This window comes from Pecten maximus, chromosome 19 (genome assembly GCF_902652985.1).
Source record: "Pecten maximus chromosome 19, xPecMax1.1, whole genome shotgun sequence".
NCBI lineage: Eukaryota > Metazoa > Mollusca > Bivalvia > Pectinida > Pectinidae > Pecten > Pecten maximus.
In genome coordinates, this window is record NC_047033.1 from 19,787,608 (window position 1) to 19,804,714 (window position 17,107).

Below are 17,107 nucleotides of genomic sequence, written 5' to 3' on the forward strand. Positions count from 1 at the left end.
TCAATATGTATAGATTTCTGAAAGTTAAATAAACCAAATATACATAGTATGGTGTATATTTGGACTCTCTCTGACTAGGTTTACATAGACTCTCCCTGACTAGGTTTACATAGACTCTCCCTGACTAGGTTTATATAGACTCTCCCTGACTAGGTTTACATAGACTCTCCCTGACTAGGTTTACATAGACTCTCTCTGACTAGGTTTATATAGACTCTCTCTGACTAGGTTTATATAGACTCTCTCTGACTAGGTTTATATAGACTCTCTCTGACTAGGTTTATATAGACTCTCTCTGACTAGGTTTACATAGACTCTCTCTGACTAGGTTTATATAGACTCTCCCTGACTAGGTTTACATAGACTCTCTCTGACTAGGTTTATATAGACTCTCTCTGACTAGGTTTATATAGACTCTCTCTGACTAGGTTTATATAGACTCTCTCTGACTAGGTTTACATAGACTCTCCCTGACTAGGTTTACATAGACTCTCCCTGACTAGGTTTATATAGACTCTCCCTGACTAGGTTTATATAGACTCTTTCTGACTATGTTTACATAGACTCTCCCTGACTAGGTTTATACTGACTCTCTCTGACTAGGTTTATACTGACTCTCCCTGACTAGGTTTATATAGACTCTCCCTGACTAGGTTTATATAGACTCTCTCTGACTAGGTTTATATAGACTCTCCCTGACTAGGTTTACATAGACTCTCTCTGACTAGGTTTATATAGACTCTCTCTGACTAGGTTTATATAGACTCTCTCTGACTAGGTTTATATAGACTCTCTCTGACTAGGTTTACATAGACTCTCCCTGACTAGGTTTACATAGACTCTCCCTGACTAGGTTTATATAGACTCTCCCTGACTAGGTTTATATAGACTCTTTCTGACTATGTTTACATAGACTCTCCCTGACTAGGTTTATACTGACTCTCTCTGACTAGGTTTATACTGACTCTCTCTGATTAGGTTTATACTGACTCTCTCTGACTAGGTTTATATAGACTCTCTCTGACTAGGTTTATATAGACTCTTTCTGACTATGTTTACATAGACTCTCCCTGACTAGGTTTATACTGACTCTCTCTGACTAGGTTTATACTGACTCTCTCTGACTAGGTGTCTCTCTCTGACTAGGTGTACATAGACTCTCCCTGACTAGGTTTATATAGACTCTCTCTGACTAGGTTTATATAGACTCTCTCTGACTAGGTTTATATAGACTCTCCCTGACTAGGTTTACATAAACTCTCTCTGACTAGGTTTACATAGACTCTCTCTGACTAGGTTTTTATAGACTCTCCCTGACTAGGTTTACATAGACTCTCCCTGACTAGGTTTACATAGACTCTCTCTAACTAGGTTTACATAGACTCTCTCTGACTAGGTTTATACAGACTCTCTCTGACTAGGTTGATACAGACTCTCCCTGACTAGGTTTACATAGACTCTCTCTGACTAGGTTTACATAGACTCTCCCTCACTAGGTTTAGATAGACTCTCTCTGACTAGGTTTATGTAGACTCTCCATGACTAGGTTTACATAGACTCTCTCTGACTAGGTTGATATAGACTCTCTCTGACTAGGTTTACATAGACTCTCTCTGACTAGGTTTACATAGACTCTCTCTGACTAGGTTTACATAGACTCTCTCTGACTAGGTTTACATAGACTCTCTCTGACTAGGTTTATACAGACTCTCTCTGACTAGGTTTACATAGACTCTCCCTGACTAGGTTTATATAGACTCTCCCTGACTAGGTTTATATAGACTCTCTCTGACTAGGTTTATATAGACTCTCTCTGACTAGGTTTACATAGACTCGCTCTGACTAGGTTTATACTGACTCTCCCTGACTAGGTTTATATAGACTCTCTCTGACTAGGTTCATATAGACTCTCCCTGACTAGGTTTACATAGACTCTCCCTAACTAGGTTTACATAGACTCTCTCTGACTAGGTTAACATAGACTCTCTCTGACTAGGTTTATATAGACTCTCTCTGACTAGGTTTACATAGACTCTCTCTGACTAGGTTTACATGTCTCTCTCTGACTAGGTTTATATAGACTCTCTCTGACTAGGTTGATATAGACTCTCTCTGACTAGGTTTACATAGACTCTCTCTGACTAGGTTTACATAGACTCTCTCTGACTAGGTTTATATAGACTCTCTCTGACTAGGTTTATATAGACTCTCTCTGACTAGGTTAACATAGACTCTCCCTGACTAGGTTTATATAGACTCTCTCTGACTAGGTTAACATAGACTCTCTCTGACTAGGTTTACATAGACTCTTTCTGACTAGGTTTGTATGCCTACCCCTTTTATAAGTTCCCACATGTTTCCGAGAATAGGTAGTGGGGCGGGTCCACGTAGTCCATATCTTCGAAGTAGCATCAATCTCCTCTTCTGGTATCTAGAAAAAAACAGATATAATTAAGGTTTTTAAATACACTATCAATGTGTCAATACACAAATACAAATTATACCACTTCCTCAATACACAAAGTATACCACTTCCTCAATACACAAAGTATACAACTACCTCAATACACAAAGTATACCACTTCCTCAATACACAAAGTATACCACTTCCTCAATACGCAAAGTATACCACTACCTCAATACACAAAGTATACCACTACCTCCATTCACAAAGTATACCACTACCTCAATACACAAAGTATACCACTTCCTCAATACACAAAGTATACCACTACCTCAATACACAAAGTATACCACTACTTCCATACACAGAGTATATCACTTCCTCAATACACAAAGTATACCACTTCCTCCATACATAGATTATATCACTTCCTCAATACACAAAGTATACCACTTCCTCAATACACAGAGTATATCACTTCCTCAATACACAAAGTATACCACTACCTCAACACACAAAATATACCACTACCTCAATACACAAAGTATACCACTTCCTCAATACACAAAGTATATCACTACCTCAATATACAAAGTATACCACTTCCTCAATACAAAAAGTATATCACTACCTCAATACACTAAACATACCACTTCCTCAATACACAAAGTATACCACTTCCTCAATACACAAAGTATACCACTTCCTCAATACACAAATATACCACTACCTCAATACACAAAGTATTTCACTACCTCAATACACAAAGTATACAACTACCTCAATACACAAAGAATACCACTACTTCCATACACAAAGTATACCACTACCTCCATACACAAAGTATACCACTACCTCCATACACAAAGAATACCACTACCTCCATACACAAAGTATACCACTTCCTCAATACACAAAGTATACCACTTCCTCAATACACAAAGAATACTACTTCCTCAATACACAAAGTATACCACTACCTCAATACACAAAGTATACCACTTCCTCAATACACAAAGAATACCACTACCTCCATACACAAAGTATACCACTTCCTCAATACACAAAGTATACCACTACCTCAATACACAAAGTATACCACTACCTCAATACACAAAGAATACCACTACCTCCATACACAAAGAATACCACTTCCTCCATACACAAAGTATACCACTACCTCCATACACAAAGAATACCACTTCCTCAATACACAAAGAATACCACTACCTCCATACACAAAGTATACCACTACCTCCATACACAAAGAATACCACTACCTCCATACACAAAGTATACCACTACCTCCATACACAAAGTATACCACTTCCTCAATACACAAATATACCACTACCTCAATACACAAAGTATTTCACTACCTCAATACACAAAGTATACAACTACCTCAATACACAAAGAATACCACTACTTTCATACACAAAGTATACCACTACCTCCATACACAAAGTATACCACTACCTCCATACACAAAGAATACCACTACCTGAATACACAAAGTATACCACTACCTCCATACACAAAGAATACCACTACCTCCATACACAAAGTATACCACTTCCTCAATACACAAAGTATACCACTTCCTCAATACACAAAGAATACCACTTCCTCAATACACAAAGTATACCACTACCTCAATACACAAAGTATACCACTTCCTCAATACACAAAGAATACCACTACCTCCATACACAAAGAATACCACTTCCTCAATACACAAAGTATACCACTACCTCAATACACAAAGTATACCACTTCCTCAATACACAAAGAATACCACTACCTCCATACACAAAGTATACCTTTTCCTCCATACACAAAGAATACCACTACCTCCATACACAAAGTATACCACTACCTCAATACACAAAGTATACCACTTCCTCATTACACAAAGTATACAACTACATCAATACACAAAGAATACTACTACCTCCATACACAAAGTATACCACTACCTCAATTCACAAAGTATACCACTACCTCCATACACAAAGTATACCACTTCCTCAATACACAAAGTATACCACTACCTCCATTCACAAAGTATACCACTACCTCAATACACAAAGTATACCACTTCCTCAATACACAAAGTATACCACTACCTCAATACACAAAGTATACCACTAACTCCATACACAGAGTATATCACTTCCTCAATACACAAAGTATACCACTTCCTCCATACACAGAGTATATCACTTCCTCAATACACAAGTATACCGCTTCCTCAATACACAAAGTATACCACTACCTCAATACACAAAATATACCACTACCTCAATACACAAAGTATACCACTTCCTCAATAAACAAAGTATATCACTACCTCAATATACAAAGTATACCACTTCCTCATTACAAAAAGTATATCACTACCTCAATACACTAAACATACCACTACCCCAATACACAAAGTATACCACTTCCTCAATACACAAAGTATACCACTTCCTCAATACACAAATATACCACTACCTCAATACACAAAGTATTTCACTACCTCAATACACAAAGTATACAACTACCTCAATACACAAAGAATACCACTACTTCCATACACAAAGTATACCACTACCTCCATACACAAAGTATACCACTACCTCCATACACAAAGAATACCACTACCTCCATACACAAATATACCACTACCTCAATACACAAAGTATACCACTACCTCCATACACAAAGAATACCACTACCTCCATACACAAAGTATACCACTTCCTCAATACACAAAGTATACCACTTCCTCAATACACAAAGAATACCACTACCTCCATACACAAGAATACCACTTCCTCAATACACAAAGTATACCACTACCTCAATACACAAAGTATACCACTTCCTCAATACACAAAGAATACCACTACCTCCATACACAAAGTATACCATTTCCTCCATACACAAAGAATACCACTACCTCCATACACAAAGAATACCACTACCTCCATACACAAAGTATACCACTACCTCCATACACAAAGAATACCACTACCTCCATACACAAAGAATACCACTACCTCCATACACAAAGAATACCACTACCTCAATACACAAAGAATACCACTACCTCCATACACAAAGAATACCACTACCTCCATACACAAAGTATACCACTACCTCCATACACAAAGAATACCACTACCTCCATACACAAAGTATACCACTACCTCCATACACAAAGAATACCACTACCTCCATACACAAAGAATACCACTACCTCCATACACAAAGAATACCACTACCTCAATACACAAAGAATACCACTACCTCCATACACAAAGAATACCACTACCTCCATACACAAAGAATACCACTTCCTCAATACACAAAGAATACCACTACCTCCATACACAAAGAATACCACTTCCTCCATACACAAAGTATACCACTTCCTCCATACACAAAGTATACCACTACCTCCATACACAAAGTATACCACTTCCTCAATACACAAAGAATACCACTACCTCCATACACAAAGTATACCACTTCCTCAATACACAAAGTATACCACTACCTCAATACACAAAGTATACCACTTCCTCAATACACAAAGTATACCACTACCTCAATACACAAAGTATACCACTTCCTCAATACACAAAGTATACCACTACCTCCATTCACAAAGTATACCACTACCTCAATACACAAAGTATAACACTTCCTCAATACACAAAGTATACCACTACCTCAATACACAAAGAATACCACTACCTCCATACACAGAGTATATCACTTCCTCAATACACAAAGTATACCACTTCCGCCATACACAGAGTATATCACTTCCTCAATACACAAAGTATACCACTTCCTCAATACACAAAGTATACCACTACCTCAACACACAAAATATACCACTACCTCAATACACAAAGTATACCACTTCCTCAATAAACAAAGTATATCACTACCTCAATATACAAAGTATACCACTTCCTCATTACAAAAAGTATATCACTACCTCAATACACTAAACATACCACTACCCCAATACACAAAGTATACCACTTCCTCAATACACAAAGTATACCACTTCCTCAATACACAAATATACCACTAACTCAATACACAAAGTATTTCACTACCTCAATACACAAAGTATACAACTACCTCAATACACAAAGAATACCACTACTTCCATACACAAAGTATACCACTACCTCCATACACAAAGTATACCACTACCTCCATACACAAAGAATACCACTACCTCCATACACAAAATATACCACTACCTCCAAACACAAAGTATAACACTTCCTCAATACACAAAGAATACCACTACATCCATACACAAAGAATACCACTACCTCAATACACAAAGAATACCACTACCTCCATACACAAAGAATACCACTTCCTCAATACACAAAGAATACCACTACCTCCATACACAAAGAATACCACTACCTCCATACACAAAGAATACCACTTCCTCAATACACAAAGAATACCACTACCTCCATACACAAAGAATACCACTACCTCCATACACAAAGAATATCACTTCCTCAATACACAAAGTATACCACTACCTCAATACACAAAGTATACCACTTCCTCAATACACAAAGAATACCACTACCTCCATACACAAAATATACCACTTCCTCAATACACAAAGTATACCACTACCTCAATACACAAAGTATACCACTTCCTCAATACACAAAGTATACCACTACCTCCATACACAAAGTATACCACTTCCTCAATACACAAAGTATACCACTACCTCCATTCACAAAGTATACCACTACCTCAATACACAAAGTATACCACTTCCTCAATACACAAAGTATACCACTACCTCAATACACAAAGTATACCACTACCTCCATACACAGAGTATATCACTTCCTCAATACACAAAGTATACCACTTCCGCCATACACAGAGTATATCACTTCCTCAATACACAAAGTATACCACTTCCTCAATACACAAAGTATACCACTACCTCAACACACAAAATATACCACTACCTCAATACACAAAGTATACCACTTCCTCAATAAACAAAGTATATCACTACCTCAATATACAAAGTATACCACTTCCTCATTACAAAAGTATATCACTACCTCAATACACTAAACATACCACTACCCCAATACACAAAGTATACCACTTCCTCAATACACAAAGTATACCACTTCCTCAATACACAAATATACCACTAACTCAATACACAAAGTATTTCACTACCTCAATACACAAAGTATACAACTACCTCAATACACAAAGAATACCACTACTTCCATACACAAAGTATACCACTACCTCCATATACAAAGTATACCACTACCTCCATACACAAAGAATACCACTACCTCCATACACAAAATATACCACTACCTCCATACACAAAGTATACCACTTCCTCAATACACAAAGTATACCACTTCCTCAATACACAAAGAATACCACTACCTCCATACACAAAGAATACCACTACCTCAATACACAAAGTATACCATTTCCTCCATACACAAAGAATACCACTACCTCCATACACAAAGAATACCACTACCTCCATACACAAAGTATACCACTACCTCCATACACAAAGAATACCACTACCTCCATACACAAAGAATACCACTACCTCCATACACAAAGAATACCACTACCTCAATACACAAAGAATACCACTACCTCCATACACAAAGAATACCACTTCCTCAATACACAAAGAATACCACTACCTCCATACACAAAGAATACCACTACCTCCATACACAAAGAATACTACTTCCTCAATACACAAAGAATACCACTACCTCCATACACAAAGAATACCACTACCTCCATACACAAAGAATATCACTTCCTCAATACACAAAGTATACCACTACCTCAATACACAAAGTATACCACTTCCTCAATACACAAAGAATACCACTACCTCCATACACAAAGTATACCACTTCCTCAATACACAAAGTATACCACTACCTCAATACACAAAGTATACCACTTCCTCAATACACAAAGTATACCACTACCTCCATACACAAAGTATACCACTACCTCAATACACAAAGTATACCACTACCTCAATACACAAAGTATTTCACTACCTCAATACACAAAGAATACCACTACCTCCAAACACAAAGTATACCACTTCCTCAATACACAAAGTATACCACTACCTCCATACACAAAGTATATCACTACCTCAATACACAAAGTATACCACTACCTCAATACAAAAGTATACCACTTCCTCAATACACAAAGTATACCACTACCTCAATACACAAAGTATATAACTTCCTCAATATACAAAGTATACCACTACCTCCATACACAAAGTATATCACAACCTCAATACACAAAATATACCACTTCCTCAATACACAAAGTATACCACTTCCTAAATACACAAAGTATACCATTTCCTCAATACACAAAATATACCACTACCTCAATACACAAAGTATACCACTACCTCAATACACTAAACATACCACTACCTCAATACACAAAGTATACCACTTCCTCAATACACAAATATACCACTACCTCAATACACAAACTATATTACTACCTCAATACACAAGATATACCACTACCTCAATACACAAAGTATATCACTACCTCCATACACAAAGTATACCACTTCCTCAATACACAAAGTATATTACTACCTCAATACACAAAGTATACCACTACCTCAATACACTAAACATACCACTACCTCAATACACTAAACATACCACTTCCTCAATACACAAAGTATACCACTACCTCAATACACAAACTATATTACTACCTCAATACACAAAATATACCACTTCCTCAATACACAAAGTATACCACTACCTCAATACACAAAGAATACCACTTCCTCAATACACAAAGTATATCACTACCTCAATACACAAAGTATACCACTACCTCAATACACAAAGTATACCACTTCCTCAATACACAAAGTATACAACTTCCTCAATACACAAAGTATACCATTACCTCAATACACAAAGTATACAACTACCTCAATACACAAAGTATACCACTACCTCAATACACAAAGGATACCACTACCTCAATACACAAAGTATACAACTTCCTCAATACACAAAGTATACCACTACCTCCATACACAAAGTATATCACTACCTCAATACACAAAGTATACCACTACCTCAATACACAAAGTATACCACTTCCTCAATACGCAAAGTATACCACTTCCTCAATACACAAAGTATACCACTTCCTCAATACACAAAGTATACCACTTCCTCAATACACAAAATATACTACTACCTCAATACACTAAACATACCACTACCTCAATACACAAAGTATACCACTACCTCAATACACAAAGTATACCACTTCCTTAATACACAAACTATATTACTACCTCAATACACAAAGTATACAACTACCTCCATACACAAACTATATCACTACCTCAATACACAAAGTAGACCACTTCCTCAATACACAAACTATATTACTACCTCAATACCCAAAGAATACCACTACCCCAATACATAAAGATGAGATATACTATATAAAAGATTTTAACTCAGAGACATTATTAACGAACAGACGATACGGAGAATATGGCGAAATATACCAAAACAGTTAGGTTACAGTTAGGTCACATCTAGAAAGTACACTATATAGTTCAATTCACGAAAATAACCTTGATATGAAAGTGGTAGAGAAATGTGTCTAGACAAAATGAAACTAAATATCTCAGAGGATGAAAATCAAATTATCAAACGCAGATTATACGAAGAACTTGTATATTCATAAAACATTAGAATTGAGGAGAATAGACTTGCTTTCAGTATAATCAAATGCTTAACTTTATATATTATAACCGATAGATACATATACAATAATGTAGATGAGTGTTCGTCAACTTTCAACGCATGAAATAAGCATTACAACTGTTGAATAACAAACAGTTTATACCACACGTGGAATATACTCCAAACGTGTTTTGATTGCTTGAAACAGTGACCTTTGACCGGGACTATTTTCTAATCACGTGATCCAGTGGATTTTGATTGGCTAACACCTGAAAGTCACTTCTCTCAGTGGCGGAAATGTTGACACACAAAAAGTAGTTCGCAGCATCATCATTTATATAAACTTCTATCAGATTATTGATTTGAAAAATCCATAGACCAATATGCCAATTATTTGTTTTGATTATCAATATATTGTAATATATGCACACATTTCCGAAATTGTCAGTTTTGCACATTAATCAGTGGCATTCCACTTTCGGTCATTTCCATACACCCCATCTGATATTGTGAAAAGCACACATGTTGAAACAATTCATTTCATCCTCAGAATAGCTTTTCTGTTGGGGTAGAATCACGTCACATAAACTCGTTGTATATGGGATTTCTTTCAATCGAGTTATTTTTTTCAAACATTACAAAAACATGAGCTTTGTTACTAACGAGAGTGAAAGAAATACCATACACAAATCTATGTATACATTTCCATTAAGTTACTAATTAGGATTGTGTAATAAATATTTCAATCGAAATGAATATTCCGTTAACTCACATGACACAAGGTTTAAGGATTCGAAAGGAAAGGAAAGCTCTCAGAGAGAGAGAGAGAGAGAGAGAGAAACATATCAGAGTTCCAACGTCAAAATTTCATGATATCTTATCAGCATTGGTAGGTAAGACGATAACAATGTGAAACAAACAAACGCTGATAGCAACATCGTTACACTTTTCATAAAAAACGTATTCGTTTTTTTTTCTTCTTCATATTTTATATTTCATTGATGGTTGGGTGGCACTGTGTTAACTTGCCTTTCACCTAAGCGGCCGGAGTTCGATTCTCCGACCGTACTTGAAAAGGTATGGGGTCACCTGCCCGACCACGTGGGACCATCTGGGTACTCCGGTTTCCTCCTCAAGTAAGACCTCTCGCGAGCGCATTTATCCGTGCCAACAAGCGTGATTAAATAAGCTGGTATGACTTGTTTCGCAATTGTTGTTAAATAAATAAAGATAATATTTAATATTTAGGTTGAATTTAATTGCCATATATAAAGGAAAGAACGACCCATTGTTTTATCATACAAATCAGTGATATAAGTATGTTAATTTGGTTTTACAAGGTTTCGAGAAATACACAGCCAACTCATGTCTAGGATGCCTAATATTTGACAGAAGTTAGCGTTTCAACTCCCCAAATACAAATAAAATATACAATATGTAATGAAAAAAGGTGTAAAAATTCGTAGCTGGACTACAATGTAATCATGTCACAAATGTGAGTTTTTTTATATAAAGACTCAATGACACATCTAGTGCTACAGTGTAAAAAGAACGATACCGAGCACGGGATGTGACGAACATTAGAAAGCAGAATGATTTGTGTGTTGGAAAAGCAGTCTACCTACATACGTACGTCGACAGGACCAGATAAACCACATACAGGTTCTTTATCTTACAAAACTCCACATTATATTTTGTTGGTGTTCCTTATCTATTCTATTACAAAACTCCACATTATATTTGTGTTGGTGTTCCTTATCTATTCTATTACAAAACTCCACATTATATTTGTGTTGGTGTTCCTTATCTATTCTATTACAGAACTCCACATTCTATTTGTGTTGGTGTTCCTTATCTATTCTATTACAAAACTCCACATTATATTTTGTTGGTGTTCCTTATCTATTCTTCTCCTTTCCATCTTTATCCCCGTCTCCGTTACTATACAATATTTGTATAAATAATCTATTAAGTGACACATTTTGTATATACACCCTTGTTACGGAAAGGACGTAAGTTGTATAACTTTTGTCCAATCCATTTGCTTTTATCTGCAATAAAATTTATTTAACTAAGCTACAGTGTAATTATACGTCCGAGTTTGAGGGACTTGTTTTTGTGTTGTATAACATCAAGATAATCTAGTGTATATTTACATTTATTCCTAGATTTTGAAATATTACATATATTGAGATATAACAGACAATGTTAGAGAAAAGCTGAATGATTTCAGAATAAAAATAATCATAAACGTGTACACGATGTATAAACTGTACTATGTCTAATATATACAATAAAAAAGTAAACTTCATTTATTTTACAACAATTGCGAAACAAGTTATATTAACTATTAATAACACTTGTTAGCGCGGATGGAAGCGCGCGAGGGGTCTCACAAGGCGGAAACTGGAGAACCTGGAGAAAACCAACATACCTTCTCACGTCCGATTGGGGAATCGAAGCCCGGTCACCTACTGTAGGTGAAAGACAAGTGTGTTATTACTGTGCCACCCGTTCAAATGTCAGGAAATTTGACCCTGGAACTTTAATATGTTTTTTTTTTCTGAGTGCTGTTCTTCCTTATCTTAAAGCTTGTGCCATTGTATACAATAGTTGTAATAAAAAGTTGAATACATACATATACGAGGGCTGATTGATAAGTTTTTAGCCTCATATTGAAGGATTTTAATTTTGCCGGACATATTGTATTATTTTTCAACATACTCCCCTTCAGTATCTATACATTTTTGCCATCAGTGTTTAAGGGCCTCAATGCCACTTTTATAGGACTCATTTTCTTGGCTGATCAGAAAGTCATTCACTGCATGTTAGGGTTAGTTTTAGGGTGCCTGAAATAGCTGTTTTCAGTTGTGGAAATAGATGAACGTCTGATGGAGCGAGATCAGGTGAATAAGGGGAATGATCAATCAATTTAAAGCCACAATCGTGAATGGCAGCCATGACAATAACAGATTCTTTCACCCGAACCCTATCCGATTTTGTAAATTTTAAAAAAAGTCGCTTGTCTTGTTTACTTTAAAGTGCTACCTCGTCAATTTAAACTAGCTATATTAATGAGTCCTTGGGTACACGACCCTATACAGTTAGAGAATAGTAGGACTGAAAAAGAACATCCTTGAGTAACTCCTTCAATACGAGGTTCACAACATATCAATCATCCCTCGTATTATTTAGAATTCTGTATAAGTTATGGGCACTTAGCAAACTATATAACATGATATATGGGTACGGACTACAGATTAAAATACAGGAGAGTACATATAGGTGGAACTAACACCTCGCCGCTAGGGGTCTCTCTCTGTCATCCAGACAAACAAGGGGAGTACACTTAGGTGAGACTAACACCTCACCGGTAGGGGTCGCTGTGTGTCATCCAGACAAACAAGGGGAGTGCACTAAGGTGAGACTAACACCTCACCGGTAGGGGTCGCTGTGTGTCATCCAGACAAACAAGGGGAGTACACTTAGGTGAGACTAACACCTCACCGGTAGGGGTCGCTGTGTGTCATCAAGACAAACAAGGGAAGTACACTTAGGTGAGACTAACACCTCACCGGTAGGGGTCGCTGTGTGTCATCCAGACAAACAAGGGGAGTACACTTAGGTGAGACAAACACCTCACCGCTAGGGGTCGCTCTGTGTCATCCAGACAAACAAATATATCCTAACCGTATGTTTATTCATTAACGGCCCATCAACACTGTAAAGGTCATTAGGAGCAAAAATGGTAAACAAAAATGGGTATAAAACGAAACAATATCAAACAAAAGAAATACGCTAAATACATGTATGTAAAAATATATTGGTACACTAATTAGAAGACAAATATGATTATGGTTTCGCACACCAACAAATGTCTTCATTATATTTACAAATACACAGAACCATTGATGTTTATACATAGTCATGCAACAGTATTCTATATCACGTATCAATATTTTTTTCTCTGAATTACATGTGTGTCAATTGATATACAACCTCTATATTGAAACGTTTTAAGTACACATTAAAATGCTCTTCAAATTTAACACGTTATATAGAAATCTTTGTTTGTTTGTGTTTTGTTTAATGTCCTATTACAACCAGGGTCATTGGACGAGCCAGGTTTTGGAGGTGGAGGAAAGCCGAGTACCCGGAGAAAAACCACCGGCCTATGGTCAGTACCTGGCAACTGCCCCACGTACATTGTAGGTTTCGAACTCGCAACCCAGAGGTGGAGGGCTAGTGTTAAAGTGTCTGGACAAATCTATGTAATATCTAATATGCAAAAGTGAATATATGTAATGTCTATTATGTAATGACGTATATATGTAATGTTAATTATGTAATTGTGGATATATGTACCGAATGCTTTATATGTATTTGTTCAACTATACATCCCTAAAGACAATAGAGATAATGACAATAATGATAATAATCAAATAACGATTTACAAATTTGTATTGAATATACTAGTATAAAGTGATCGAATAGTGTATTAAGCTAATACAAAAGGACAAAATATAATGATGATGACTCAGAGAGAAAAAATTAGATGAGACTTTCGGTCAAGTTTTCTTGACATTTGAACAGCATACATAGACAAGGCGATAATAACCTTGAACGAACGCTAATTGAAAATAGGAAACTCGATAACGTAACATCAAAACACATGTTGGCCTTATTAGTCATAAATGTTCATTCAGCAAAAATAAGATTTTTTAGATAACGAAAATATAGTCTGTACGAGCATGCAATTATTAGTTCGATGAACGACAAAGATAGAAAGATATAAATTTATCAAAACGTCTTATTACATATTAATTGGTATGTTTTATATTAATTTATCAATTCCAATTTCGAAAAAAAAATATTAAAATTGTCAAAATGGCATAATAACACAAAAAGTCGGTAATTTTCCCGTATTAAATATACAGGTTGGGGATGCAAACTAGCATATTATAGCTAGTATAGTATAGATCTGTTACTTAAATCAGCTATAATTGCTGAAACAGTGAATTATTTAGGCGCATTTATTTACAACAAGGTACATATTAATATTTTAAGATATTTACTGAAAGCGTTTTCTACTTAGAAACTTGATGTTACTCTACCGGAAGTACGTATTGTAATTTCCAACGGGCGAATAATTCTGAATTTTGCGCATGACTAAATATGCGACTTCGAGGAAAATTTAAAAAAGTAAAGTTAAAAGTGTTTTGGGTTATTTTAGCAACATGGCTATACCTCAATTGGCGTATTATAGGCAAGTTCGCGTATTACAGGCAAATTGGTAAGCAGACGATCTTTACCGGCTACAGGTGTGATACGTACGTGTCGCCAGCACAGCGTGTGTGACCTTGACACGTGACCTGGGCTGGTATGTCAACCGAATATATAAGTAGCAGAACGACCATCACCCTTTATAATAGAAACATTCTCTGTAGCACGGTCATTTATGTTTAAAATATTCAGAACAGGTGACTGACATGTTTAAACTAGACTAAGCTAGTGTTACGGTGTTATCATCAATCAACTGGATATGAATGGGTGGAAAGCCTGCTGTTAAAGTATTGTCAGCTTAACAGTAATGGTATACATTACCTTCTTGTCATTTTTAAAACTTGTACGATAAATCAAAATCACATTGGCAAGATCATTCATTATCTTTTTCATTTAAAGTCCAACATATAATTAGTGCCTAAGACATGTTTACTTTTCTTCTGTTGTTGTATTTCTTTACGACAATTTCCTGATTTTAAATCGTGGTAAATTATTGTGATGATCTTCCTGTGTTTCTAAAACGATGTGTATCATATCAAATCCTGACGAGGTCGCTGTATACAAGTAAAATCCACACGTGTATGAGAAGGCTGTATACACACATACAATCGACATTACCTGTACAACTCCTAGCTAACACAATTAAACATTCGAACGTACATAATTATGTCGAATTGTAGTGTTATTAAACAATTTCAAACAGGAATTGTGGGAGTTGTGGTTGATTTTCGCTGCGTTTATTATCTATCCTATAAATAGCACACTGACGCACGCGGTCAGTCTGACACCTTCACCATGACTCGATACAGCCCTGGACAGCTTAACGCCATTTTCATCGATTTGTTTACTCAAGGTATTGTCTGAAATACTAATATTTGAATTTATCTGCATGGAAAATGATTCACAATTAAACATATTTATCATTGTAATAGATGTATTTTTTAAATCATCAATGTTGTAGTCCAAAATGAGACATTATATGACGTTTTAGGACTCAGTTCTATAGACACTGGGTTGATACCAGGTCTAAGACAAACTGACACACCACAGACTTAACACTATATGTAATAATGATGAAACACACTTACACAAGTCCAGCGATGACTAGTGTGCTCGCCAATACAGCGGTGGCCATCCATCCGGCCGGAACAATCTCCATGTTTCTGTGTTACCAGTGGAACCTACTGATGCAATAGACTAACGATCAGTCTGTCGATACCTATATATACCTATAGGTGTAAGGGGTACCATGTCTCCATGGATATAGTTCTGCCTCACGTGGAAGAGCCATCACGTGATACGGGCTTATATGTCCAACATTTACATAAGAGGGGTTATATGGGTTTGAGGTCATTGACAGCGATTTCAATAAAATGACTTCATATGTGACTTTAGCTATCTTTTTAAATTCTCGAGTTCATTGAATGCAATCTATTTAGGAGTTCTTTTAAACCCAGCTTATCTGTAACATACACGTTTGATTATATCAACATTGAGATACTTTTGATCACCTCAAAACGCTAGTTTTTTTCATAAGAGTTAAATATAGATAATTTTATACGAGTGTTCACATAACATTGAATTTATTGTATGGCTTAAT

At 36.1% G+C, this 17,107-nt stretch overlaps 1 protein-coding gene across 1 annotated transcript in view; it reads right to left on the reverse strand.

The window, feature by feature from the left end:
* LOC117318186 (cytochrome P450 3A29-like) overlaps positions 1 to 16,782 on the reverse strand; it is a 29,942-nt gene extending 13,160 nt beyond the window's left edge. The window contains exons 1-2 of the mRNA XM_033873215.1: positions 16,596 to 16,782; positions 2,335 to 2,431 (exon numbers count right to left, since the gene is read on the reverse strand). Coding sequence (XP_033729106.1) covers positions 2,335 to 2,431; positions 16,596 to 16,666 — 168 coding nt within the window. The 5' untranslated portion in view covers positions 16,667 to 16,782. The remainder of the gene's footprint in view (positions 1 to 2,334; positions 2,432 to 16,595) is intronic.
* Between the last annotated feature and the right edge of the window lie 325 nt (positions 16,783 to 17,107).